Below are 27,154 nucleotides of genomic sequence, written 5' to 3'. Positions count from 1 at the left end.
TTAAATTCTTAAATTCTTAAATTCTTAAATTCTTAAATTCTTAAATTCTTAAATTCTTAAATTCTTAAATTCTTAAATTCTTAAATTCTTAAATTCTTAAATTCTTAAATTCTTAAATTCTTAAATTCTTAAATTCTTAAATTCTTAAATTCTTAAATTCTTAAATTCTTAAATTCTTAAATTCTTAAATTCTTAAATTCTTAAATTCTTAAATTCTTAAATTCTTAAATTCTTAAATTCTTAAATTCTTAAATTCTTAAATTCTTAAATTCTTAAATTCTTAAATTCTTAAATTCTTAAATTCTTAAATTCTTAAATTCTTAAATTCTTAAATTCTTAAATTCTTAAATTCTTAAATTCTTAAATTCTTAAATTCTTAAATTCTTAAATTCTTAAATTCTTAAATTCTTAAATTCTTAAATTCTTAAATTCTTAAATTCTTAAATTCTTAAATTCTTAAATTCTTAAATTCTTAAATTCTTAAATTCTTAAATTCTTAAATTCTTAAATTCTTAAATTCTTAAATTCTTAAATTCTTAAATTCTTAAATTCTTAAATTCTTAAATTCTTAAATTCTTAAATTCTTAAATTCTTAAATTCTTAAATTCTTAAATTCTTAAATTCTTAAATTCTTAAATTCTTAAATTCTTAAATTCTTAAATTCTTAAATTCTTAATTCTTAAATTCTTAAATTCTTAAATTCTTAAATTCTTAAATTCTTAAATTCTTAAATTCTTAAATTCTTAAATTCTTAAATTCTTAAATTCTTAAATTCTTAAATTCTTAAATTCTTAAATTCTTAAATTCTTAAATTCTTAAATTCTTAAATTCTTAAATTCTTAAATTCTTAAATTCTTAAATTCTTAAATTCTTAAATTCTTAAATTCTTAAATTCTTAAATTCTTAAATTCTTAAATTCTTAAATTCTTAAATTCTTAAATTCTTAAATTCTTAAATTCTTAAATTCTTAAATTCTTAAATTCTTAAATTCTTAAATTCTTAAATTCTTAAATTCTTAAATTCTTAAATTCTTAAATTCTTAAATTCTTAAATTCTTAAATTCTTAAATTCTTAAATTCTTAAATTCTTAAATTCTTAAATTCTTAAATTCTTAAATTCTTAAATTCTTAAATTCTTAAATTCTTAAATTCTTAAATTCTTAAATTCTTAAATTCTTAAATCCTTAAATTTTTAAATTCTTGAATGCCAGATTTTGAAATTATGAAAAGACAATATTTTAAATATCGGAAATTAAATATCTTTCGTAGTGATATTTTAGCGAGAATTCTAGATTAAAAACTGTATATAAAATCGTAGATTTTGAATTTTTGGACTTTCTAAATTTAAAATTTTATAATATTAAAATTTTAAATTTTGATTTAATTTTGAGCCTATATTTTTGAAGTTAAATTTTTAGGTTTTTAATATATTGTATTTTTTATTTTGATGTTTTTTTTTCATGACCCTTGCCTTGACCGTCTCTTGATGTATTTTTAAAAATTGATTTATTGCTTTCATTCTTTTGGAGCCATAGAACGAGTTTTTTTTTATCAAATTCTTTCTGTATAAGTTTTTCTTCATAAAAAAATTTAATTTCTTAAATAATGGTCGCGATATTTTTTTATATAGCGCGGATTTCGCGCGGTTTTGGAATTTAGGTCGGCGCGGATTTGGCGCGGATTTTTTTTCGACTCTCCCGTAACAACCCTGTAAACGCCAATAGTTTTCAATAACTTTCAATTAACTTTTACACTTAAACTCGCGACAAATCAAGTGAACTCCAGTTGATCCGTGTAGAAAAACACCCGATGTATGAACCGAACGTGAATTTGCGACGAATAATATGGTGTATCACTAGGAAAATCGCGAAGGAATTACGCACAGACCAAAAAGCTAAAACAAACCGTACGTACACGTAGAACGGTTTCACACAAATATATGAAAAAGAAAAAAAAAACCAGCAAAAAAATAATTTGGAAACCAAATTTATGTATTTTTTTCATACGACCTTTTCGAAAGCCACACGTAAACAATATTGACAGCGTCTCTGGCGGGGACTTCAAGAAACTACATGCGTGTCAGATCCCTGTTTTTTTTTGTCTATTCGAGCAGTTTTTGTTTTTTTCTATTTCTCAATGTATTGAGAACTGTCATTTCTATCAATCGAATCGGGTGTTCCACTGTGAAGTGTTTATGTGACTTGTGTCCAAGGGTGGGTTTTGTCGGTTTTGGCGGTGTTGAGTACTGTGTACATTTGTAATAATTCGACGCCAACATTTCAAAAAGCATCATGTACAAACCATGCGTTTTGAGAAAAACGCATTTGAATGTTGAGCATCCATTTTCAATTCCCATTTTAATATAAAAGCAAAAAAAGATGTTCTAATGATAACAAACGATGAAAAACGTTGCTTTTATTGATACTTGATCATCCAAATTCAATAAAACATTATTTCCGTAATTTTATTTGAGAAAAACAAACATAACTCCTTTTGAAATCACCAACGTCGATATCACCCTGCTGTCACTGAGGGGGGCGCTTTGTTATGATTCGTTTTTCTTCGCCGAATGTACATGGCGCTTTTTTCATGTTGCTTTTTTTCTCGTCACGAGGTTTATGTAGCCTTTTGTTTGACAGGTTGACAGGGCTATATAAACAGGGACTGCTGATGGCAGAGATTTTGTTTATGTTACTTTATTTAAAATCATGATTAAACAGACTTTACTGAAGTAACTTTTGCTCATTTTTGGTGGAGAGGTAGCTTATTAGGAGTACTTTCAGAATATGCAATAACCCAGAAAGTGTCAAAATGTACATGATGCCTTTTGAAATGTTACCGTCGAATTGCTTAGTTATAATTGTATTAGCATCACATCTTATGAACGTCAGATAACTAACGTAGCAGAAGATTGTATTTATCAAAAATGAGTGAATTGTGCCCAAGTCAAAAGCAAAATTTTACGAGCTATGTTAAAGAGGTAATTCAATAATTTGATTGTTTTGTGCGACGAGAGCCTGTTAGTTTGCAATTTTTTATCAGGTCAATGATTAGATTATTTTCTATGTGGTAATCAATTTGGAAAGAATTAGAATGTGTACAAAAGAAAGTAGATGATTACACGAGTGAAACTGTTTTCGCCTTTCTCACCTTTACGAGGAAAGGCAATACAATTCAAGCAAAACAATGTAAATGGGCCGATGTCTAAGTGTAAACAATGAGTATCCTGCTCACGTCAGTTGATGTTTACATCAGGATCGAGCAGGATAGACTCTTTGTTTACACTTCGACATCGGCCCAATTACATTGTTTTGCTAGAATTACTCGAAAAATTTACTTCCTAATTCGACCTCCTGGACCCACCTTCGCGTAAACATATCGACTCGGAATCAAATTCTGTCCCAGTCAAAGCAATCCGAATTCTGAAACGCAATCTAACAAGAATCGTACACGAATTCCGTTTCAAACGCAACAACCGGTTCGAATACGATTCTAATTAGATTCTGTTTCAGAATTCGGATTGAGTTAACTGGGGAGCAGATGTCTGTACGTGTGTATGTCTGTGAGTCTGTGCACCGAAAAAAATGCACACTTGCTGTACTTTTTGCCTCCCCTGAAATTAGGTGAGGGGGCAGCCCATACATAGTGCCCCCGTTGAAATTTTGTAAGAAGATTATTCTTATTTCAAATATTCAAAATAAACAAGAACAGAATTATTCAACGTAATATTGGAAATTTTACTGGAACATTGTTCATGCATCAAAATACACGATGTAAGCGAATTCGTTAAATCCATGTTCAAGAACATTAAAATTTAACATTCAAATTTTGTTGTATTCGAAATCGATGACATTTTTGGACAAAGTCTTTACAATTTTCTGGATTTCGATTGCTATTCGTGCATGGTGATACAAAAACAAAACCAATGTACCAAGGAAGTGAAAAAACTGGTTTACGGTTAACAAATTCGTTTGAAATCTCTTCAAATTTCCTTTCCTGAATTGCCTGAAACATAGTTTTTTTGAAAAAATATCAAATTTATCAGTAAGTTCTCAGAGGTTCTCAGTAAAGCGGTGCCCATTTTACGTTTTTCGTTAAATTTTTGAACATTTTTTGGCGCCAATAAACTGATATATATGTCGGTGGCGAGAGCGAGACCGATGCCGACGAGGATTAGAGCGAGACGGCAGACCCGAGTTCGGCCGATCGCTTGACGACGAGCAGCGAGCAGAGTTCCTTCGACCGCCGCGAGAATCGGACGTCACAAGTGTTTTCGCGTGTACTCAGCCGGAAATCTTTATATTAAACTAACTTAAAACTAAACAAACGTGTTATCACATGGGGGCTCAACCGGGCTTTCCCGCGAGTTGTTGAGCTGAGTGAGAGTGTTTCCGCGTGCCAAATCGCGAAAAGTTGGCATTTGGCTGATGGCGTCACCAGAGTCCGCCATTTTGCCTGAGTGAAGAAGGAACGTGTGTGCATGTGTATGACGAACGAGAGAGTTCACACACACCACTGTGAGAAACGAGAACCCGCGAGTTGTGAGAGAGGAGAGAAAATCTCCGCACTCGTAGTGCAAGTGTGTTGGTGAGATGAACGATGTTCGACCGGGAAAAGCTTCAAAAGCTAACGGTGAAACAGCTGCGCGAGCTGTGCGCGAAGAAGAACGTGTCATTGAGTGGCAGAAAAGCAGCGCTGGTGAACCGGTTGTTGAAAACGATTCGCGAAAGTGATTCCGAGAGCGACGACTCGTTGTTTTCCGCGCTGGACGTGATGTCGTCAACGAGGAAGGAAAAGAAGAACGCGACGGCGGCGAAGAAAGAGGACGCGCCACGAGCATCGCAGTTCACCTTCAACGACATCGGAGACTCCCTCGAGAAGTTCTCTGGGAAAAGTGCCGACAGTGATTTCTTTTTTTTTTTTTGAAATTAAATATGTCTTTATTGAACATTCTTATAATAATTACATTTCTTTTACATGCTAAGTGGTATGGCCTAATGCTCTTCATCTTTGTTGTATTTTTCGTTTTATTATTAACTGATCACATTTATTTTATTTACTTCAAATTGTTTTACATTATTGCATTGAATCGAATACATTTGGGTAAAAAAGAAAAAAAAATCACTTTAACAACTAATCCTAACTTAAAACTAAAAAAATAAATTCATTGAAATATTCAAAATCACTAGAACGAGTAAACTACGAACTGTATTTTAAGATGAATGCTCCAAGAGTTCTTACTTGTTCCTGACGAGTTTTGCAACCACGCAGTGTTGTTGTCATCTCGATGAAAATGTTCAAAAGTTCTTGTGGTGAAAACAGGTCACTACTGCCTTCACCCGTTGATGTTGGTTGGTTTTCCCTCGGTTGCTGACTGAAGCCTGGAGGTGTTGTATTCTCTGCAACTTTTTGCCGCTGATTCAACGGCAATGGCTGCAGATTTGGAACCACTCGAACAGATCCTGCTCCTGGTGACGCCAAAGCAGGAAAATCCACGTCCGTGTATGCTGGTGGTGTTTTGCGACGATTTGGTTGGTGCCTCGTCGTCGCTTGCTGCCGATTTTTTACAAACTCAGCACGTTTTGGGCAGCTTCGATTCTTGGTCGAATGGTCGCCGCCGCAATTGAAGCATTTCGCTTCGATGTTCTCGTTGATTGTTTCGCAAGCTTGTGTTTTGTGCTCACCTCCGCAGGTTGCACAACGACTCTTGATGAAACAGTTCCTTCCACCATGTCCAAACTGCAAGCAGTTCGAACATTGTGTCACGTCACGGTGCACTGGACGATAACGTTCCCAAGTCACGATGATGTTGAAAATTGCCCGAACTGCTTTCAGCTCAGACGGCGTTGTCGATCCTTTCTCGAGATGAACCAGGTACAGTTGATCACGATACTTGATGTCCTTGTTGTGTCTCGTCATCTTGAAGACTTCGATCACGTTCAACTTAAGAGTTTTGAGCTCTTCTTTCAGCACACTCACATCCATGTCGTACAGGCCTCGGAGGACCTGTTTCATGGGGCGTTTACCTGGATCGTCATGGCTGTAGTATTCAATCTTGGTGTTGTTCAGGAAATCCCGAACGTAGTTGTAATCCTTTCTGGTAGGTAGCAGAATTTTGAGTCCATCAGCACACAAGCGAATGGAAGCTCGTAAAGCACCAGATTTGATAAACCCGGTCAGCCACTTTCGCACCGAATCCGATGACGATGTTTTCACAAAAATGGGTGGCAACTTTTCTCGTCGTTCAAATTCTTCCTTCTCGCTCACGTCCACAGGGAGGGTAGCGAACTGGTTTCCAGACAATTTTTGAGCGTCCTTGCTCAAACTGCCTGGCTTTGCAGGTAGCGCTTCGGCATTCTTTAGCTTCTTCAAATCTGCCGATCCTGCTAGTGAGGACCGCCTCTTTTTCTTGCCGTGAGGCATTTTTTACACTTTTTAAGCACTTTTCAGGAGCTAATATCCAGGAGTACCTCACTGATTGGTGTTCCACAAAGGAATGACCGACAGTGATGTGTGCGAGTGGCTGGAAGAGTTTGAGAAAGCTTGCGAAACGTTTGGGTGGAATGATGTTCAGAAGTTTGTGTACGGCAGACGGCTGCTGAGTGGCACCGCGAAGCTATTCGTGCAGAGTTCGACCGGATTGAATGACTGGGGCACACTGAAGAATGCCCTGGAGGAAGAGTTTGAAGTGAAAGTGTCAAGTGCCGAGATCCACGAGCTGCTGCGTGGCCGTAAGAAGAAGAGCGACGAAAGCTTTCTGCAGTACATCTACCACATGCAAAGCATCGCAAAGCGCGGCCACATCGACGAAGAAACCGTGTGTGAGTATGTGGTTCGGGGCATCGTCGATGATCCCGTCAACAAAGTAGGCCTGTACCACATGCCGTCAACTCCGTCAAATTTCAGGCATCAAAACACTAGCGCCACTCCGATGCGAACGGGAAAATATTCAAACAATAAGCTTTAAAGCGATGGTGGGAGAGCTAGAGAAAAAAATAAAGTTTCAGCACAGCGAAGAGAAGAAACACAAGAAACGAAAAAGCTTGCTGCTGCTCTCACTGTCACTGCTTTTCGCGCCACCGCACGAGATGGATGTATTTTGCTGTGCGTAGCGCTTTTTGTTTTGAATTTTTATTTGAAGCAAATCAATCAGTTAGCGTACATTTTTGTTGTTTTTACGTATTGATCTGCACTGTTTTGACTGTAGTAAATGAATCAATTTGTGACGTGAGAATATAATTTTAAGTGATAACTTATTTTGTAAGAAAACCCTCGTGATTATATTTGCTTTGATGTTTTGAGACAGTCCAAAATATTGATTTAAATATCGTTAAAAATACAAATATTGCCGTAACACCCGTCTGACCTACGTCCGATTGTTGGCCAATCCGGTCTTACCGGATCACCTGAAAATAGTTCTGCTTGTAAACCTATCAATTAACTCGTCTTGAGGACCCCTTTGTTCTCTAACTCTACCACGTCCTCGTGTAGCGTTTCCTTCGAAGACCGGAAAAAAGCACTAACTGTTTGCTGCTTTTGTCCCTGAGAGCCTGTGACAGTTCTCTATCTGGAAGAATTTACCAGCAGAGCATTTTCCTTCGTCTTTGGCTGGATCCAGGTTTGTTATGGATTGGTTTGCCATGAAAACTGCTTTGCATTAAGTATCTTTGATTGAATTGATTTTTCCACTGTACCCAAACCCGCCCGGTGTTCAATTTTATCTAAACTTAATTAATAATCATGAAATTCCAAAACTTGCTCGCCATTTCGCTGAATGTTTTCCTCGCTCTGTCAAAATTTGGTCAAAACAGTGCGAAAGAGATGAACGAAAAACAACATCACTACCGTGTTTGACTGTGTGCGTGCGCGCATATTTTGTTTCACTGTGTGCGTGTACGGGCATTCAAAAGCTCGACAACTTAGATGTCAGCCCACCAGATGGCTCTGCGGTTTTGATGATTGAGCGTTGTTCCCAGATTTTGGGAGTTGTCTATCTTTTTAAATTAGGTATCTTTGCCTGTACGGTGCACGCACACTGGCCGAGTTGAAAGAGCGTGTGAAGCAGTACGAGAAGATGAAGAGCCAAATGCGCGACGCGCAAAAGTGTTTGGGAAGAACGAGAGAGCGAAGAGAAGTGAGACGCCACGACCGGCGAGAAGTGAGAAGAGTGAGAGTGCACACACGGCGAGCGACGGCGTTCGTTGCTACAACTGTGGAAGCCGAGGCCACTACGCGAACGACTGCGAGGCGAAGTCGCGTGGGCCGAAGTGTTTCGTGTGTAGTGAGTACGGAGGGCTTTTGTTAATTTGATTTGGTTAATCGCGGTGGATTTTCTTGAAATAATTCGAACTGTCAAAAATCCACCAAAACATCTACCACATTGATCACACAAAAACTGTGGTAGAAAAGTGTCCACCGGTAGATCCTTTGGTGGATTTTTGACAGTTCGAATTATTTCAAGAAAATCCACCGCGGTTAACCAAATCAAATTAACAAAAGCCCTCGGGCATCGAGCGCGAGAGTGTCCGAAGAAGGAGGTGCGAGAGAGAAAGGAAGACTCCGAGCTGCACACCGTTGCCGAAACGAAGATGCCTGTGGTGGAGATTGCGGTGGGCAATTCTCTGCTGCGTACGCTGTTCGACACGGGTAGCCGTTACAACGTGCTGTGTGTGAGTGCGCACAAGAAAATCGGTGAACCGCCGATGAACACGACGCCGATGATCTTCCGAGGTTTTGGTGCTGCCGAGACGCGAGCGTGTGGCACGGTGACGATCGACGTGTGCGTCGACGGCGAGACGTACCCGAGCATGATGTTTTACGTCGTGCCGACTGGATCGATGTCGTACGATGCGATCCTGGGTATGCAGGCGTTGCACCACCTGGATGTGTGCGTAAAACCAGACGGAGTTGTGTTCAAGAAGAAGTGTGAGGCAGAGGATGAGGTGGAGAGTGACGAGGTCAATGACCTGATGGCGTTGACGAGCGGAAAAAGCGGTGTAACTCTCGTCGTGGCGCCGCGGTATGCTGCTGAAGTGAGAAAGCTGGTCGCAGATTACAAGCCGGAAAGTGAAGTGAGGAGCCGAGTGGAGACGCGAATCATTCTGAGCGATGAGACGCCGATTCACAACGCGCCGCGACGATTTGCGCCGAAGGAGAAGAAGATTCTGGAGAAGACAATCGACGAGTGGTTGAAGGCTGGAATCGTCAAGGAAAGTTTGAGTGAGTTCGCAAGTTCATCCCCGGATACGCTTTGATAGCAAGACCCTTGACGTCTTTGCTGAAGAAGGAAGCTCAGTTTGTGTTCGGCGAGACCCAGAGAAGAAGCTTCGAGAAGCTGAAAGAGTGCCTTGTGAGTGACCCAGTGCTGAAGATCTACGATCCCGACGCCGAGACCGAGCTGCACACAGACGCCTCGAAGGAAGGTTACGGAGCTGTCCTGCTGCAGAAGAGTGACGACGGTAGGTTTCACCCGATCTACTACATGAGCAAGCAGACGACGAGCGCCGAGAAGAACTACAGCGCGTACCACCTCGAAGTGCTAGCTGTCGTACGTGCCGTGGAGAAATTCCGCGTTTACCTGCTGGGAGTGCCGTTCAAGATTGTGACGGACTGTGTGGCGTTCAAACATACCGTCAAGGCGAAGAAGCTCAACCCGACTGTGGCGAAGTGGGTGATTGCGTTGGACGAGCACAAGTACCACGTGGAACACCGCGCTGGGAGCAGGATGAAGCACGTGGACGCCCTGAGTCGAGCACCAGTGATGCTGACGGTAAGTGACCCGCTAGTAGAGATGATCAAGAGTGCACAGCAAAGAGACGAGCGGTTGCGAGCGATAACCGAGCTGCTGAAGACGCAAGAGTTCGAGGACTACTTTGTCAACGGAGACGTCCTGATGAAAGTGGTCAACGGTCGCGAAGTCGTCGTAGTTCCTGCCGAGCTACAAGGAGAGGTGATCAAGCAAGCGCACGAGAACGGGCACTTTGGTGTGCGCAAGCTCGAGGAAGTGATCAAGCGCGACTACTACATTCCTCAACTCACCACGAAGATCAAGCGCCAGATCGAGTGCTGTGTGAAGTGCATCCTAGCGGAGAAGAAGCGCGGCAAACCCGATGGTTTGCTGAACCCGATTGCGAAGGGCGAGGTCCCGTTCGATACTTACCATGTCGACCACCTTGGCCCAATGGACGTGACCGAGAAGCAGTACAAGTACCTGTACGTGGTTGTGGATGCGTTCTCGAAGTACGTGTGGATCTACCCGACGAAGACGACGAACGCACAAGAAGCCATCCAGAGATTGCGCCAACAGAGCGAGCTGTTCGGAAACCCGAGAAGAATCGTCAGCGACAAAGGAGCAGCGTTCACTTCGCACGACTTCAAGGAGTACTGTGCGGAACAGAACATCGAACACGTGGAGGTGACAACAGGCGTGCCGAGAGGGAATGGTCAAGTCGAGAGAGTCAACCAGGTGATCTTGGCGATGCTGACGAAGCTGAGCGTGCACGACAAGACGAAGTGGTACAAGCACGTGGCGAACATACAGCGGTGGATCAACGCGAGTTTCCACCAGACTACTGGAGTTTCCCCGTTTGAGGCAGTGCAGATGCGTCACGAAGGCGACCTGCGCTTAACCCACCGGAGGTCGCGTACGTGTACTTTGTACACAGTTTGTAAGGGCACTTGTAAGAAAGGCGAAAACACGCGACTTCCCGAAGGTTAAGTGAGCTGCTGGAGGAGATCAAGGTGGCGCAGTTCGACGATCAGCGAAACGAGATCCGAGCGAAGGCACGAGAGTCCATCGAGAAGGCCCAAGAAGAACAACGACGATCGTACAACCTGCGGGCGAAGCAAGCCCCAAACTACCGAGAAGGCGATGTTGTGGCGATCAAGCGGACGCAGTTTGGCCCTGGCAAGAAGTATGCGACCGAGTTCCTCGGTCCGTACAAGGTGACGAAGGTTAAGCCGAACAACCGTTACGACGTCGAGAAGATCTGTGGGGAAGGCCCACGGAAGACGAGCACAGCGGCTTCCCACATGAAGCTGTATCGGGTCCGGAGCCCGGAACCTCTTCAGGATGACCGTGTCGGTGGCGAGAGCGAGACCGATGCCGACGAGGATTAGAGCGGGACGGCAGACCCGAGGTCGGCCGATCGCTTGACGACGAGCAGCGAGCAGAGTTCCTTCGACCGCCGCGAGAATCGGACGTCACAAGTGTTTTCGCGTGTACTCAGCCGGAAATCTTTATATTAAACTAACTTAAAACTAAACAAACGTGTTTTGGTTTATCACATATATAATATATGAATTAATTGGCGCCAAAAGTTGTTGAAAAAAATTAACGAAAAATGCAATGCGCCTTACTGAGAAACCGACAAATCAAAACGAAATCTGTGACAATTTGAAGTAAAATGTCTGCCAAAAATATATGGGTCATTCCACCTGAAGCGGAACACCATTTGAAAATTACCTTCTCCGATTCTGCTCAAATTTGGCAGAGCTGTTGAAACTATCAAAACATGCAAAAATCCCGAATTTCATCCAAATCGGACCACCCCCTCCATTTTTGTACCCTTCTAAAAAATCGACTTTTTGGCGATTTTTGAGCGAAACCCCTATCTCCAAACGACGATAACTCAGGAACCACAAATCTTAGAGGGTCGGTCTTAGACTCAATTTTGAAGGAAATTGGACGTAGAATCCATTTCCGCGATCAAAATTTAGATTAAAATATGTTTCCTACCTGTATTGCACAATTGAAAACTTTAAAAGGCCGTATCTCAAAACAGCCCTATTTATTTTTTAAATTTGACCTCATCATCGTATTCCCCGTCCGATTTTTCATAAGAATCACTTATCGACAGAAAGGAATATTTTTCGTTCCAGAGATATCGAATTTTAAAGTTTTAAGTTTTTGAAATTACCTATAATATCTACACTCGCTGCATCTGCTAGAAGCACTCAGTCGTGCTGATCAATAATAACTACCTGGTGTTCTGTAAGATGAATTATTTTTTCAATTTTATACGATTTTGAGATAATCAATACCTTGAACAATCTATTTTTTGTTTAAGGAATATTTATTGGGTAATTTTTAATGCACTATTTTTCCTGATCTCAGTGTCATTGAACCATATTAAGTAAAATTTGAACTTTTAATATTTATTTGCAAATGCTACAGAGTTTTTACAATACAATTTCCGAAAATTTGTCATTTTTCTATTATTTTCATATTTTTCCTAATTCCTCATTTCTTCCCACTTTCTCAAATTATTTCTTTTATTCCTTCTTTTATTTGAAACGAGAACAAATGTAGAGCTGGCTGTAGTAGATGAAATAATTCTCATGGGTTCTAGAGCTTTTGCCATGTGCGGTAGCGAAAAAGTGCCATTCAGCAAAAACCCCAAATTCTGCCTTAGGGTTTGAAAGATTGATCATATTAAACCGATTTTTATAATGTGTTTCATCAGAATAATTGATGATTTTTTTTCAATTCTGGTACATTTAATTTCAAAAGCAATACCATATACTTCTGATACATGTGGATAGCAGCTGTATCGTCTTCCAAGATTTCGAAATGATTGACAAACAAAAAAAAAAGATTATTGTTCGGACGGTGTCGAAATGAACACAACTGAATAATAACACAACTAGATAATAAATCAGATTAATCGTTGTGATTTTCTTACCTTTTTCCAGTTTTATACTTTCCAGAAATCCTCCTCCTTAATCATGCTTCACGAGAGTTTTATTCATATTAATTCATAATTTTTAACACGATAATGTATCGTACACTTTTTCTTAAGTTACAAGATCAATTACAATTTCCTGCTAGTTCTGCGGGAATTCCATTCTGCCCTGTATTGCGTGTCGTTCTTGCTTTGTACTGTGGGCTAGCACACAAATTCACCGTATACAGCAGTTTTCTACAGTGGTGTACATTACATTTTTGCCTAATTTGCTAATGATAATTTGGGATGAAATCATAATTCAATAAATAACCAGGTAGCAGTCATTGAACAGCGCTTCTGAGTGCTTCTAGCATATGCGGCGAATGAAGCTAATGTAGGTAATCTCAAAAACTAAAAACTTTAAAATTCGATATCTCTGGAACGAAACATATTCCTTTCTGTCGATAAGTGATTCTTATGTAAAATCGGACGGGGAATACGATGGTGAGGTCAAATTTAAAAAATAAATAGGGCTGTTTTGAGATACGGCCATTTAAAGTTTTCAATTGCGCAATACAGGTAGAAAACATATTTTATTCTAAATTTTGATCACAGAAATGGATTCTACGTCCAATTTCCTTCAAAATTGAGTCTAAGACCGACCCTCTAAGATTTGTGGTTCCTGAGTTATCGTCGTTTGAAGATAGGGGTTTCGCTCAAAAATCGCCAAAAAGTCGATTTTTTGGGAGGGTACAAAAATGGAGGGGGTGGTCCGATTTGGATGAAATTCGGGATTTTTGCATGTTTTGATAGTTTCAACAGCTCTGCCAAATTTGAGCAGAATCGGAGATGGTAATTTTCAAATTTGCATTTTTTCTTGCACACTTCAGGTGGAATGACCCATATGTAACCTTTCAGGATCCTTGAATCAAATGTTGTTATTTGTGCATGTCTATTTTTAAAGTATTTTTGTGTTAACGTTAATTTATTATTGTTCATCTTATATATGCATGCATAGTTTATTTTTAATTATTATTTTTTGAAAGCACACTACAAGTAAATGATTGAATATCTTAAATACACTTCAATAAGGATGATAACTTATGAGTGGGATCAAATTGTTGAACTGGTATAATCTGGTTCTGGTTGTTGCAGTTGAGTCTTTTTAACGGACGGACGCGTTTTTTAATTCGCTCTACACTTTATTTTTATTTACCTTCACTGACCCAGTCCACAAACGTAAACGTAAACATATTTATTTTTTTTTGTCGCGCGTCGCGTGTGCACTTATTAACAAACGTAAGCAAAATGCAGTGCTATGTGCCGACGTGCTCTTCACCCTTCGACCAACAATACCTCTGGAACTGTACGGGCATTTGTAATCGAAAATTTCACGCAGCCTGTATTGGGGTCAAGCGTGGCTCCGAAGACGACTTGCAACTACATGTACTTCCTATATGCAGCCTTTGTCGAAATAACCTACATATGGAAATCGACATTAGAAAAATAATGCAGCATCATTTAGAAGGCAGTCATATGATCTTGACTCACATCAAGACCAATGACAAGACAAACCAAGAAGCCCTTAATGAACTGCATAATAAAATCATAGGCCTGCAGGACGAAATTAAGAAATCTGCAGAAATCGCAAGTTGAATACTTTCGGCAGTATTAACACAGGCACCGGCAATGGACTTCCCCTTAAACGAAGTCAGAAAAGCTTTTGAAGACACCACCTCGGACCAGAATCAAAAACTCGCTGAATCATTCTGCCGTATCCAGGAAATTACGTCATCCCACCGGGATGACATAATTAAAACAATTGCCTCAGCAGAAAAATGCCCCTCGGACATAATTTTAGCAGTCCACGATGAAGTGAGGGCCCTCACTTCATCCATCAATAAACTGCAAGACAATGAAATTGAAGTCCGGCAAAAATCACTGGCAGAAGAATTAAACGAACAAACCGTACTGGAAATCGAATCTGGCTGGCGACTTATCGGCAGCAAAAAAATTTGGAAGCCAGACTGGACCGACTTCGACGCCAGGCAGCGGACTCGCCGTCTTCAGGAAAAGGAAGCCGAAAAAGCACGTCGCCGCAACCGAAAACATCGTCAACAAATTCAGCACCAGCAACAACAACAATCACAACAACATCATCAGCAACGCCGGCAACAGCAACACCTGCAGCAACAACAATCACATCAGCATCTTCGTCGGCAACAGCACCAGACTAACTGCAACTCTGACGCAGGCCGAAACCCAAGTACGCCACATTTTAACTTAAAGGACAATCAATTCGACCAGGACAACGCAAGTAGCAGCAACTTTTTCACTCATTCGTCAACCAAATTGTCCGACAAGGAACTTCTAGACCAGGCAAGGGTCGAATTTTCTGGCCAACCTCCAACTACATCGAATTCAAACTTCATCAACTTCCGAAAAGGGGAAACTATCAACCCCTACCGGAAGGAAAAAACGCCAATCGTCCCACCTCTAAACGCCACCACGCCGCAGCCAGCAAAAACGTCATCACAAACTCCTGAAGTAACAGACAGTATGTTCTGTCTGGACCCAATGAAGCCGCCCATAGTACGCCTAACTGAACAGTCTGCAGTCGGCGATGGCCGTTTCCTGCTGGCCAGACTCCGCGAAATTAAAGTCTATGACAATCTCAGACTATACTTGGCGTATCTGAAGGACCAAAAACCGGACGTCTGCATAGACGGACTAACACTAACCAGCATGCATGTCTTTTTTGCATCCAATGGCCTGCCTACTGAACCTGAACATCTTATGAACATCTTCATGGAATACAACTCAACAATTGGAATTTCACCTAAGCAAACCCTCACCGACCTGGAAACCTACAGGAAATATGTAACAACTAGAAGACTTCAATACCTGCAGCATTCGCGCGAAGCCGCCAACAAATTTTACCTGCCGACTACATCGTCGAATTTTTACAAGCATTGACGCCTTCTAACACGGAAGAAGAAATGACACCCTCGCAAGAGGCAGTAAGTACTATTAATAATTTAAGTATGTCTCCAAAAATTTCTTCAACGGAACAACAGAATGCGAATGAAATTCTAATTTATTGTCAGAATTTCAATCGCATGAAAAGCCCAGGCAAAATGAAGGAAATTTCTTTAAACATTCTCTCACATTCTTTCGACATTATTCTTGGAACTGAAACTAACTGGGACGAAAGCGTCCACCCTGAAGAAATTTTTGGAAACAATTATTTTGTATTCCTAGGCAATAGAAATTTAAATCTCAGTCATAAAAAGTCAGGAGGCGGCGTCCTCTTAGCCATAAATGCCAGACTTAATCCAAAAGAAATTGTAACTGAAAAACATTTTCAATTTGAACAAGTCTGGACCAAAGCCACTATTGCAGGCCAAGTACACATTTTTGCATCAGTATACTTTCCGCCGGACCATGCAAATAAACAGTCGTATGAACTATTCTTTAAAACAGTAGAAATCATAACATCAAAAATGGAACCGGAAGTAAAACTTCACATTTATGGCGACTTTAATCAAAGCAAAGTCGAATTTATATCTGACCAAGAAAATGAAGCAATTCTTCTCCCAGTCATTGGGGAAAATGAAACTTTGCATTTTCTCTTTGACAATATTGCAAATTATGGACTTTTCCAAATCAATCATGTAAAAAACGAAAGAAATTCATTTTTAGACCTTTTATTCACTAACTGTATTGAAGACTTTTATGTACAAGAATCTGTAACCCCCCTTTGGAAGAATGAAGTCTTCCATACAGCAATTGAATATTCTATTTATGTCCATAAAAGCACTTTGCCCATTGACTGGGAATATGAAGAAGTCCTGGAATACAATAAAACAAACTTTTTAGAAGCCAAACGTAAACTACTTGCAATTGACTGGCAAAGTTTATTTAATAATGAAGGAAATGTCGACGAATTAGTAGGAAAATTCTATACGGAAATTAACACTATAACATCTGAAACCGTACCTACTAGAAGAAGACGACGTAATAACACAGGCAATAAATACCCAGTGTGGTGAACGGCCCGAGCGGTTTAGGCTTTCAGGATTTTTGTGATATTTACTTGTAGAGTCAAAACAGATCAGTAAACTTCACTTATCTGTATATTACACTTTTTGAAGATTACATTTTTGCGGTAACACTCTTAACTTTTACGCGCACGATCACATCACTCAACTGTTTGTTGCTAATTTCATTAAGACCTTCGTCGAGCCAATTCTCTAAGTTGAAGCCAGACTTGTCCTCCAGACCTCTTCGCCGAGCCATGCCAGACCTGAACTCCTAAGTCCCGGGTGGACTCTTCTCTGCGGCTAAGTCCCGACGGACTCTTCACGGCGGCTAAGTCCCGGCGGACTCTTCACAGCGGCTAAGTCCCGGCGGACTCTTCACAGCGGCTAAGTCCCGGCGGACTGCGGCCTCCACCGCTAAGTCCGGCTGGACTGGGGCCTCTGCTACTGGTGGCTGCTGGCGGGTCCGGCTGGTCTGGGGCTTCTTCAGGATCTGGAACTGGACTGGGCTTGAACTGGCTGGAACTGACTGGAACTAACTGGAACTGATTGCCCTCCTCAAGAATTTTGGGGTTTTTATAGTCAGTCCCCGAAAACTCTACTAAATTTTGTTCTACTAAAAGTGGTCCGTTTCGATGAGAAGCATCGATGAACCTCATGAATTAAATTATGCAGACCTCTGCAATTCTTCATGACTTTCCGTATGGTGTAGTGAGTACACCTCAAAATCGGAAGTCATGGGTTCGAACCATTGTCGTGAAACTTTAAATTATGTTATTGGAATATCAAAATTATGTCCCTCAAACATTCTTAAAAATGTTGGTCAATAATGAGAAGGTCGAATTCTCCATTGAACAAACATGCCAATGAATTTGGTTAAGCCACACCCTCAATTTCCCTTGTGAAATAACATCGCACATTCATAATTGAAAGCTTAACCATTTTATTGATTGCCTAACAATTGGCGAAATTTAATAAAGGGCTTTTCAGGTGAGGATGACTCATGATCCACACCTGTATATAAGCTTAATTGTTTGTCGCGCAACGCGAGTCGACGGGTAAAATTATTTATGCTTGCGTAAGCGCGCATGGTCAGAACTGTGGTGAGGTTCGAAAAATGGACAAATTTAATGATTTAAATTTGAGGTCGCTGCAGTGGTTCACTCCACAACTAAGAAATTTAAAAAATAGAAAACAAAAAGCCTACAAACTATACAGAAACAATACAAATGACACAAATCTTCTGAATTATCTGAATATTTCCGACCATTTTTTTTCGGCACTCAATTCTGCCAACGAAGAATATAATAGTAAAGTCGAATCTGAAGTCAAATCATGCCCGAAAAACTTCTTTAATTACGTAAAATCCAAATCCAAAAGTAGTAACTTCCCATCGCAAATGCAACTGGACGAAAATGTAGGCAGTAACTCAAAAGAAATTTGCAATCTTTTTTCAAAATTTTTCAAAGAAGTATACACCTCATTTTCCGAAGAAGACCGCGACCGCGACTACTTTTCATATATACCGGAATTTCCAAATGACGTCTCAGTCAATTCTTTGTCAGAAACGGAAGTACGCCAGGCATTGAAGGACTTAGACTCATCAAAAGGACCAGGACCCGACGGAATAGCACCTGCATTCCTAAAGAACCTTGCAGAAGAATTGACATATCCACTGCATCATCTTTTCAACATGTCAATAAATACTGGAAAATTCCCACAAACATGGAAAAAGTCTTTTTTGGTGCCTATTTTCAAGTCAGGCCCAAAATCAGACATACGTAATTATCGCGGAATTGCCCTTTTGTCTTGCATTCCAAAACTTTTCGAATCTATTATAAATGAAAAAATCTTTCAGCAAGTAAAAAACCGCATCACATGTAAACAGAACGGCTTTTTTAAAGGCCGCTCTACTAGCACCAACCTTTTAGAATTTGTAAATTTTACACTGAATGCAATGCATAATCGCAATTTCGTAGAAGCAATTTACACAGACTTTAGTAAGGCATTTGACAGAATCGACATACCATTATTAATCTTCAAACTGCAGAAAATTGGAATTCAACCGAATCTTTTGGAATGGCTTAAGTCATATTTGACTAAGCGCGAACAAATTGTTCGCTTCCAAAATGTACTATCGGAATCAATTCACGTCACCTCTGGGGTTCCGCAAGGATCCCATCTAGGACCTCTTCTTTTCATCTTGTATGTAAACGACATTTCCTTCATTCTTAAAAAAATTAACGTACTTGTATATGCAGACGACATGAAATTGTATATGGAAATAGGAAATGCCAATGACAGTCATGTATTCCAAAACGAAATTAATCTTTTCTACACATGGTGTAGTAAAAGCCTACTCCAATTGAATGTAAAGAAATGTAATTCCATTGCCTTCAGCAGAAAACATGAAACACCAAACATAACAGTATTATTAAGAAACTAACCAGTAGAAAAAGAAAGTAGTAGAAAGTAGTACGTGATCTAGGTGTCATCCTAGACTCACAACTAACTTTTGTAGAACACTATAACACAATAATAAACAAGGCAAAAAGTACATTAGGCTTTATAAAGCGCTTTGCATTCAACTTCCAGGACCCGTATACTATTAAATTACTCTATATAACGTATGTCAGGCCTCTCTTGGAATACTGTAGTATCGTCTGGAATCCATACTATGCCGTACACCAAGCACGTATTGAATCTGTCCAAAAACAATTCTTACTGTACGCACTACATAAACTTAACTGGACTGCATTTCCTCTCCCATCGTATGAAGCACGCTGCATGCTCATAAACATACAATCATTACAAGAACGTCGTAAATTTGCCATGCTCTCTTTCATCAACGACATTATTTCTCAACGCATACAGTCAGCAGCATTATTTTCAGTAATACGCAATAGTATTCATGAACCAAGCCGTACTCTTAGACATTCACAACTTTTTAGAATAACTGCATACACGACAAATTATTTAAAAATTCGCCATTAAATCAAATGATGCGCTTTTAAACAATTTCAATTTAATCCACACCACACTTGGATGTAAGCCAATACCCCAGGAACATCACAACTAGAGGAGAGTTCAGCCGATCAATATGAGCAGGTCAATACGTCGAGTTCGATTGCTAATATCCGACGAAGCACGATGGGAGCCGACGAGAAACCGAGAGAGGGAGGCTTCGTGGCGGCAAAATCACCATCGGTCATCCTCTTTTCACTCGGTAGATTCGAAAATTTTCTAAGTGTGGTTAGAAAAGCAAGTGGTTAAGTGAAGCTCGATTCCAAATTGATTCTGAGCAAATCTGTGCAGCTTCAGTACCTTTTTTGTTTCCTTGGTTTAAGCGGAATTCCGGGTTGATTGCCGGTAATTCCCGCAAGCAACATACCCGGACACTGCGGTGCCCGGAAGTCGCACTTTTGGTCTCTGCTACGAAGATTGTGCGGAGTAGCATCAACGTCAAAGAGACAACGCTTCTCACCGTGCGCGGTGATCACCGTAAAAGAAGCTTTTCACTCGGATTAAAGCATCCTAATCGTCAAGGAGTGCCCTTCCGCCGGAACTACCCACGGTACGACCGGTTCAACAAAGGAAGAAGACGTCCAGGGGTGTGATCGAACACCCAAATAGCTTGCAGTAGCTGTACCTACACTGTACTGACGGACCAGCGCGCTAGCCGTTGCTTTGCTGGGAACCCCTGCATGATCCCGCCTAGATCACCAGTACCTGCCTGCCGCTAGATGAGCGGCGGCCCCTGTTCCAGCCTGCATGTCCAGCGCGGACGTGTTAGCCAAAGACCCGCCACGTGGACGCACCACGTGTACACGATCGTTCGAGGCCTCGACAAACGGATAAATCCGGGTAAGACAAACTTGTGGAAACTCTATGTTTGATTCCTTTTGCCTAAGAGTAGTAGTATAGTAGTGCGAATGTGGGTCAGAATAAACTGTGCAAAATATGAACAAATTGTGTTTACTTTCCTCACTGATCTGTGACTGACATTGCTAATGCCGACCCTTTGATTAGATTCTAGTTTGCTTATACTGAGCTATGCCGCCGTTCTTGCCTTGTAACAAATAACAAGGCTAATGAAATTTACAGGGTGGTTAAACTTTCGCGATTTTCGCGGATTTGGCGCGGATTTAGTCGGCGATGGCGCGGATTTCGCGGATTTACAAAACTGAAAAACATTTTTTTATTCAATACATTTTTGTTTTGTTCAATTTAATGAGCATGAGCATGAGAGACCACGCATGGTTGTCCTTCTCCGTTGCTGAACAGGACCGTAATACCCTATCAATACAATCGACCAATACCAACAAACTTACTGATTAGATTTTACTTCCCATCAGTCCGCAGTTTTACTACGATATTTTCATTACGAAAGGCATTTTTCTTCATTATATCGCGTTATTTCGCCGGTCGAAACACTTGCGCTTCCGTGAATAGTGGAGTTTAGTGCAATAATTGTGATATTGTGACTTAATTCATGTAATTAATATTACATTCGTGCCGTTGTTTTCGTCGTCCTCGCGAAGCATTGTACCCTAATAACACTGCACTCGTCACCCGTAGGGGAACTATACCCTTTCTCAGCCTATTTCTATTATCAGCCTATCAGCACTTTGAACATGAATTAAAGCTTTCATAAAGTGTTTTCGACTGCTCCAAAGTAATAAATAGCTCAAATAAAAGTGAGCAAGCAACTCTCCATTGTTGATAAATATTAAAATGTTGATTTAATAGCGGAAAATGGCAAAAGTGATGAGAATTGGTCGAACGGCTTAGTGTGATTAAAATGGGTATATTTCCCCTAGTTGCGCCACCTCACGCGCACTAGTGAAGCAGTGCCGTTGCAGTGTGTGTTCTGTTTACCTTTCGTAACTACCCAGTCGAAAGAACGGGCCAAAATCGAAGATGCCTAAATCTGGAAAGATTGAGGTGGTTGCGTGCTGTGAAGCCGGTTCTCGTGGAACGAAGATTAGTTGTGAATTCTGCGCCAAGAGCTGGCATATAAAGTGCGCCAATATTACTGCGAACGCACTCAAAACACTTCGCGACACTGGTGGTGCGTGTTGGCTTTGCCCGACGTGCAGATCACCAGATGGAAGACAACCTGCTTCGAGTGATACCAGCAAGCTGATCCTCCAGCGTGTCACATCTGCGCTGTTGCTCATCGGGAATTTGACGGATACAATGCGAGTCTTCTGTCGGATGTACTCTGCATCGCTCTCGACGCCCGTTAAGACGCTGCCGGCTGCTCTTGATCCTGACCTCTCCGACGCCTTTCACGCCAATCTGAGCAATCTTTTTGACTCGATTCTTGGTGATGGGAACAAAAGACCCCGTACGAGCAGCTTGTCCAGGCCATCTGAAGTTCAACCCGAGAAAATTCTGAGAGTTGACATTCCGGTTGACCAAACTATCGAGTCAAACATTACAGTTCCTCCCGTTTCAGACGCTGCTGGCACTTTCCCGACGGCCACACCAGAAAATTTGGCCGCGACTCTGCTGGCCGCCGCTGTACTCGGCGTTTCTCCTTCGGCTTCCCAGCAATTGCCCGCCGCCGCCGTTGCCGCTGCCACCGCCGCCGCCTCGCCAGTCACTCCGCTGGCTATCTCTCAGCAGCTCGGCGCTTCTCAGCCGGCCGGTTTCCAGCAATCCCCAACCGCCGAAACCGCCGCCCTCCCGCCGGTTGCCAATCCGCAAGTAGCCGCCGTCGCAGCAATTCCGCCTACAATTCAGTCCGGCGTACTACCGCTGATCTCCCCTCAGCAAGTAGCCGACCTGTCGCAGATGGATTTGTCGTCCCCGCAGGTTCTCGAATCATGCAACAGGCCCCGCCACAATCGCTAACTATGCCCTCGTCCCAGCCTCTAGTTTCGCCACCACCGACCATGCTTTCCGCCCAGCCTCTGGTCAAGCCTCAGCCGCCGCCGCCGCAAATCATGCCCTCGCTCCAGCCTCTGATTTCGCCGCCACCGCCGCTAACACTGGCTCCGCCTCCGCCTCTGATTACGCAGCCGCTGCAGACTGCGCCGCTAGCATCAACCTCTGCTGTTACACCCAGCTTCCACAACGAACTTGCCGCCCGCTCTTCAGCAGTTATCAACACCAACCAACAATCGACAAGACCTACTGTTAATTTTATACCATACCCGACCAGTTTTACCGTAACCGAAGGAAATCATATTAACGTTTATGGACCTAGTCCACCACTGCTTGATCAGCAGCTTACAGTCAGTTCCACCCAGAATGCTCAAACACGCCAAACAAATTGTATGCCACACTGCCACACACCACTCAAACCACTTTAGACCACAATCAAACATCGATCAGTCTCAATCAGCCCCACCATACATTACTTGTAGCCCATCTTGCGCAACCAGCACCAGAGCTGAAATGGTATTACGTTTCTCGATTCTTGCCAAACGAGACTCCCGAAAACTTGATTCGCTACATTCGAAACCAAACGAATTGTGACCCAACCTCAATCGTGTGCCAGAAGCTAGTTCGCAAAAATCGTAATTCGAACAGACCTCTCACATTTCTCTCATTCAAACTAAGTGTCCCTGAATCGATCGAGAACTCAGTCACTGCTGCTGATTTTTGGCCTGAAGGAGTTACCATTAAGCCTTTTTTTTATCGAATCGACAACCCGCCGAACAAACTGGTCCTCCCCTGTACAGCCTCCAGCAGCAGAACAGCCGTACCCCAATCAGGAGCAATCCACGCACAGCAACCCCTCGTCGCCGACCCTCACTTACCATGACACCGAGCCAATCGTTGACGCAGCGGGCAGCCTACCCGTATCCTCACAACCTGTCGTGGCCTCCGTTCCATCCCAACCAGCTGACGGTGCCTTCCGTATACCAGTACATGCCGCTGTACAGTCGGATGCCAGAGTTCAGCAACATTCAACAATCAACAATGGTTTGATCTCACCTAGATCATCTACTCAGACTTTACCTGCTGATTTAGTCTCTTCAAATCGAATTGCTCAACCTGTTGTATCCACGAATCTGCTGCTTTACTATCAGAACGTTGGAGGCATTAATACCACTATCGCCAACTACGCTCTTGCAATCTCTTCTGCCTCCCACGACCTGTACGCATTCTCTGAAACGCTCAGCTACTCTGTCTGGTCAAATCTTTGGTCCCGAATACGAAGTATTCCGTGGAGATCGGACTGTCTCGAACAGTATTAAAGAGTCAGGCGGGGGAGTTCTGCTTGCCGTCCGCTCCAAACTAAAGCCACGCCAACTATTCCCACCAAATTGTACCGTTCCAGAGCAAGTATGGGTCGCAGTTCCACTCGCTGCATCTACGATGTTCGTGTGTGTTATCTACATTCCTCCTAAATTTGACAACGATAAACCGCTGTTCGATCAGCACAGACATTCTTTGACGTGGATAGTCTCCAAAATGAAAGTGAACGATAGTGTTATGGTCCTCGGTGACTTCAACTTCCCAGCCATTCGCTGGACGCGGACCCCGACGAACAAACTGCTTCCAAACCTAGCCCTTACTCCGACCAACGCGTTAAAGCACAACCTCCTGGATGACTATTCCACCGCAAACCTTAGGCAACTGAATGACATGCGCAACAACTCAAACAACGTTCTCGACCTGTGCTTTGCCAGCTCAGATACACCGATCAACTATACTCTTCTCCCAGCACCTTTCCATTTCTCGTATCGATATCTTGCACGGTGCTCCCTTTTCGTGAAGTCGCTGGCAACTCTTTTATGGACTACCGAAAGGAAAACTATGATGACATGAACAACTTCCTGACCAACATCAACTGGCACCAACTTTTGGCCAACCTTGACGCCGACACAGCCGCTGCTACTTGGACAGGTGTTCTGACGGATGCCATCAACACATTCGTTCCAAGGAAACTGCACCAGCCTCCAAGATATCCACCGTGGTCAACACATCGATTGCAGATTCTGAAGTCCCGGAAACGAGCTGCCCTCAAGAAATTCGCCAAACATCCGACAGATCGATGGAGAAACCATTATAGGTCAAGAAACCGGAAGTACAGTATCCTGAACAAACAACTTTTTCATCGCCACCAACACCAGTGTCTTGCGAACCTTCGTGGTGAACGGACACTAGAGCTGCGGTATTTTTTACTACCTAAGCTCAGAGTTATTTCAAACAAAATTCACAGTCTTTTTAAAGACTACCTGAGTTACATTCCAAAATTCTTAACAGTCTTTTCAAGACTAACCCCACCTGAAATTTTGTTGTATTTTACAAACGAAGCCATCTTTTAAAGAGAACTTTGCTTGCAAAATGCGTCAAAGCAAAGGTAAACGCAAATCTTCTGAAGATTTGGTCGTTACGTCGGTGAAGCGTTTGAACGCTAAATCGGCTAACGGAAACAGAAAAAGAAAACAGCCTCATCCGAGGTCTGATTCTGATTCTGAAAGTGAGGTCAATTCTCCAATTCCATTGGCAAACGGTTTCGGTGTTTTATCCGAAACTGTGGACAAGGATCCTTCTCCTCGTACTGAGCCTTCTGCCGTCGAGAAACGAGTAAAGGCTCCGCCAATTGTAGTGACTTCCGTCTCCGATTTGGCCAGCTTTCGAACGCAACTGAAGAATTGCAAGGAAACTTGCAATTTGAAGGTTTCGTTCCAGCTTGGTCGAAGAGGAGAATGTCGCTTGTTGACGGAATCTTTACAAGATCACCAAACTTTTGTTGGTTATTTGAAAAACCACAAACACAATTTCTTCACGTATGAGACCAAGAATGCTCGTCCATTCAAGGCGGTCCTGAAAGGTCTCTCCAACGACTTGTCGGTGGATGAGATCAAAAACGAACTTAAGGTATTGCTTGGCTTTGCCCCATCCCAAGTAATACCAATGAAGAAAAAATCAAACGGGAATATTTCTCGCTTTGGTTTGACTTCACAATTTTATCTGATTCATTTCAACAGAAATGAAATCAACAATTTGAAACTTTTGGACAAAGTTCAGTTTTTGTTCCATGTGCGGGTAAAGTGGGAGCATTTTAAGAAACATGGCGGAAATGGCCAGAATCTGACCCAGTGCCGGCGTTGCCAGGCATTCGGTCACGGTACTGATCATTGCTCCATGGTTCCAAAATGCATGGTTTGCGGGGATTCTTCTCACGACAAGGACAATTGTCCCGTGAAAGAAGTCACCCAATTTAAATGTGCAAATTGTGGTGGAAATCACAAATCAAATTTCTGGGATTGCCCCATCAGAAAAAAGGTTTTGGATTCTCGTGCTAAGCATCAGCCGAAAACCAAACCGAAATTTTCTCAAAGTCAGGTTGTACCTGCATCTTTAAATCAAACGTTCGTGCTGTCTCACTCGAACAATACCCCTACCATGGAAAAGTTAGGTAACAGCAATCGTATTTCTTATGCCAACGTCGTTTCGGGTTCGGGTTCATCCACGAATTTTAAATCCTCTACCAATCTTCAAATTGGGCAGGTACCTCAAATTTCATTCGAAAATTTTTCTGCTGGCAACGCTTTGGGATCTTCTGATCTCGGCGATGTTACGTTTGAAAAAATGACTTTTTTGCAAAACTCACTGTTTGGTTTGATTCAAACAATGAGTAATGCTACATCCATGATGGAAGCTATCCAGATTGGATTAAAATTTGCGAATGATGTTGTTCTTACCCTGAAGTTTAATCATGGATCTAAGTAATTCTATCAATATTATGAATTTTAATGCTCGCTCTTTAAAAGCGAAAGAAAATGAATTTTTCAACTTTTTACGAGTTCATAACGTGCATGTTGCTGTTATAACCGAAACATTTTTAAAAACTGGCACTTATTTGAAAAGTGATCCAGATTATAAAGTTATAACCAATAACAGAATGTATCGAAATGGCGGTGGAGTTGCAATAGTTATCCACCGTAGTATGACTTATAGTACGTTACGTGACTTTAAGTTAAAAGTTATTGAAAGTTTGGGCATTGAACTTGAAACTTCTTTTGGGAAAATTATGATTGCAGCTGCATATTTGCCTTTCCAATGCACTGGGGAAAATAAAAATTATTTCAAAGGGGATTTGAATAAACTTACTCGGCATAGATCTCGATTTTTGATCATCGGTGATTTTAATGCCAAACACCAATCTTGGAATAATTCAAAAGTAAATTCCAATGGTAAAATTCTATTCAGAGATTGCACTTATGGTCTTTATTCGGTTTTATATCCGAATGGGCCAACTTGCTTTTCTTCTGTTAGAAATCCATCAACAATTGATTTGGTTCTGACAAATCAAAGTCAGTATTGTGGTCCTTTAGTGACTCATGCTGATTTTGATTCTGATCATCTTCCAGTAACTCTTTCACTTTCTCATGAAGCAGTTACCAGACCCAATAGTTCTGTGTTTAATTACCACAAAGCTAATTGGGACAGGTATCAGCATCATATTGAGAATAATTTAAATCAT

At 41.5% G+C, this 27,154-nt stretch overlaps 1 protein-coding gene across 1 annotated transcript; it reads left to right on the top strand.

Moving 5' to 3' along the window:
- Positions 1 to 21,609: 21,609 nt before the first annotated feature.
- LOC120426375 (proline-rich protein 36-like) lies at positions 21,610 to 23,414 on the top strand. Its single transcript, XM_039591133.2, has 2 exons — positions 21,610 to 22,524; positions 22,581 to 23,414. Exons 1-2 carry the CDS (start codon positions 21,625 to 21,627, stop codon positions 23,022 to 23,024), a joined length of 1,344 nt encoding a protein of 447 aa, XP_039447067.1. The 5' UTR covers positions 21,610 to 21,624; the 3' UTR covers positions 23,025 to 23,414.
- Positions 23,415 to 27,154: the final 3,740 nt, after the last annotated feature.

This window comes from Culex pipiens, chromosome 1 (genome assembly GCF_016801865.2).
Source record: "Culex pipiens pallens isolate TS chromosome 1, TS_CPP_V2, whole genome shotgun sequence".
NCBI classification, from domain to species: Eukaryota; Metazoa; Arthropoda; class Insecta; order Diptera; family Culicidae; genus Culex; species Culex pipiens.
Note: the sequence above shows the minus strand (reverse complement) of the source record. Positions and strands in the feature narration are given on the sequence as shown.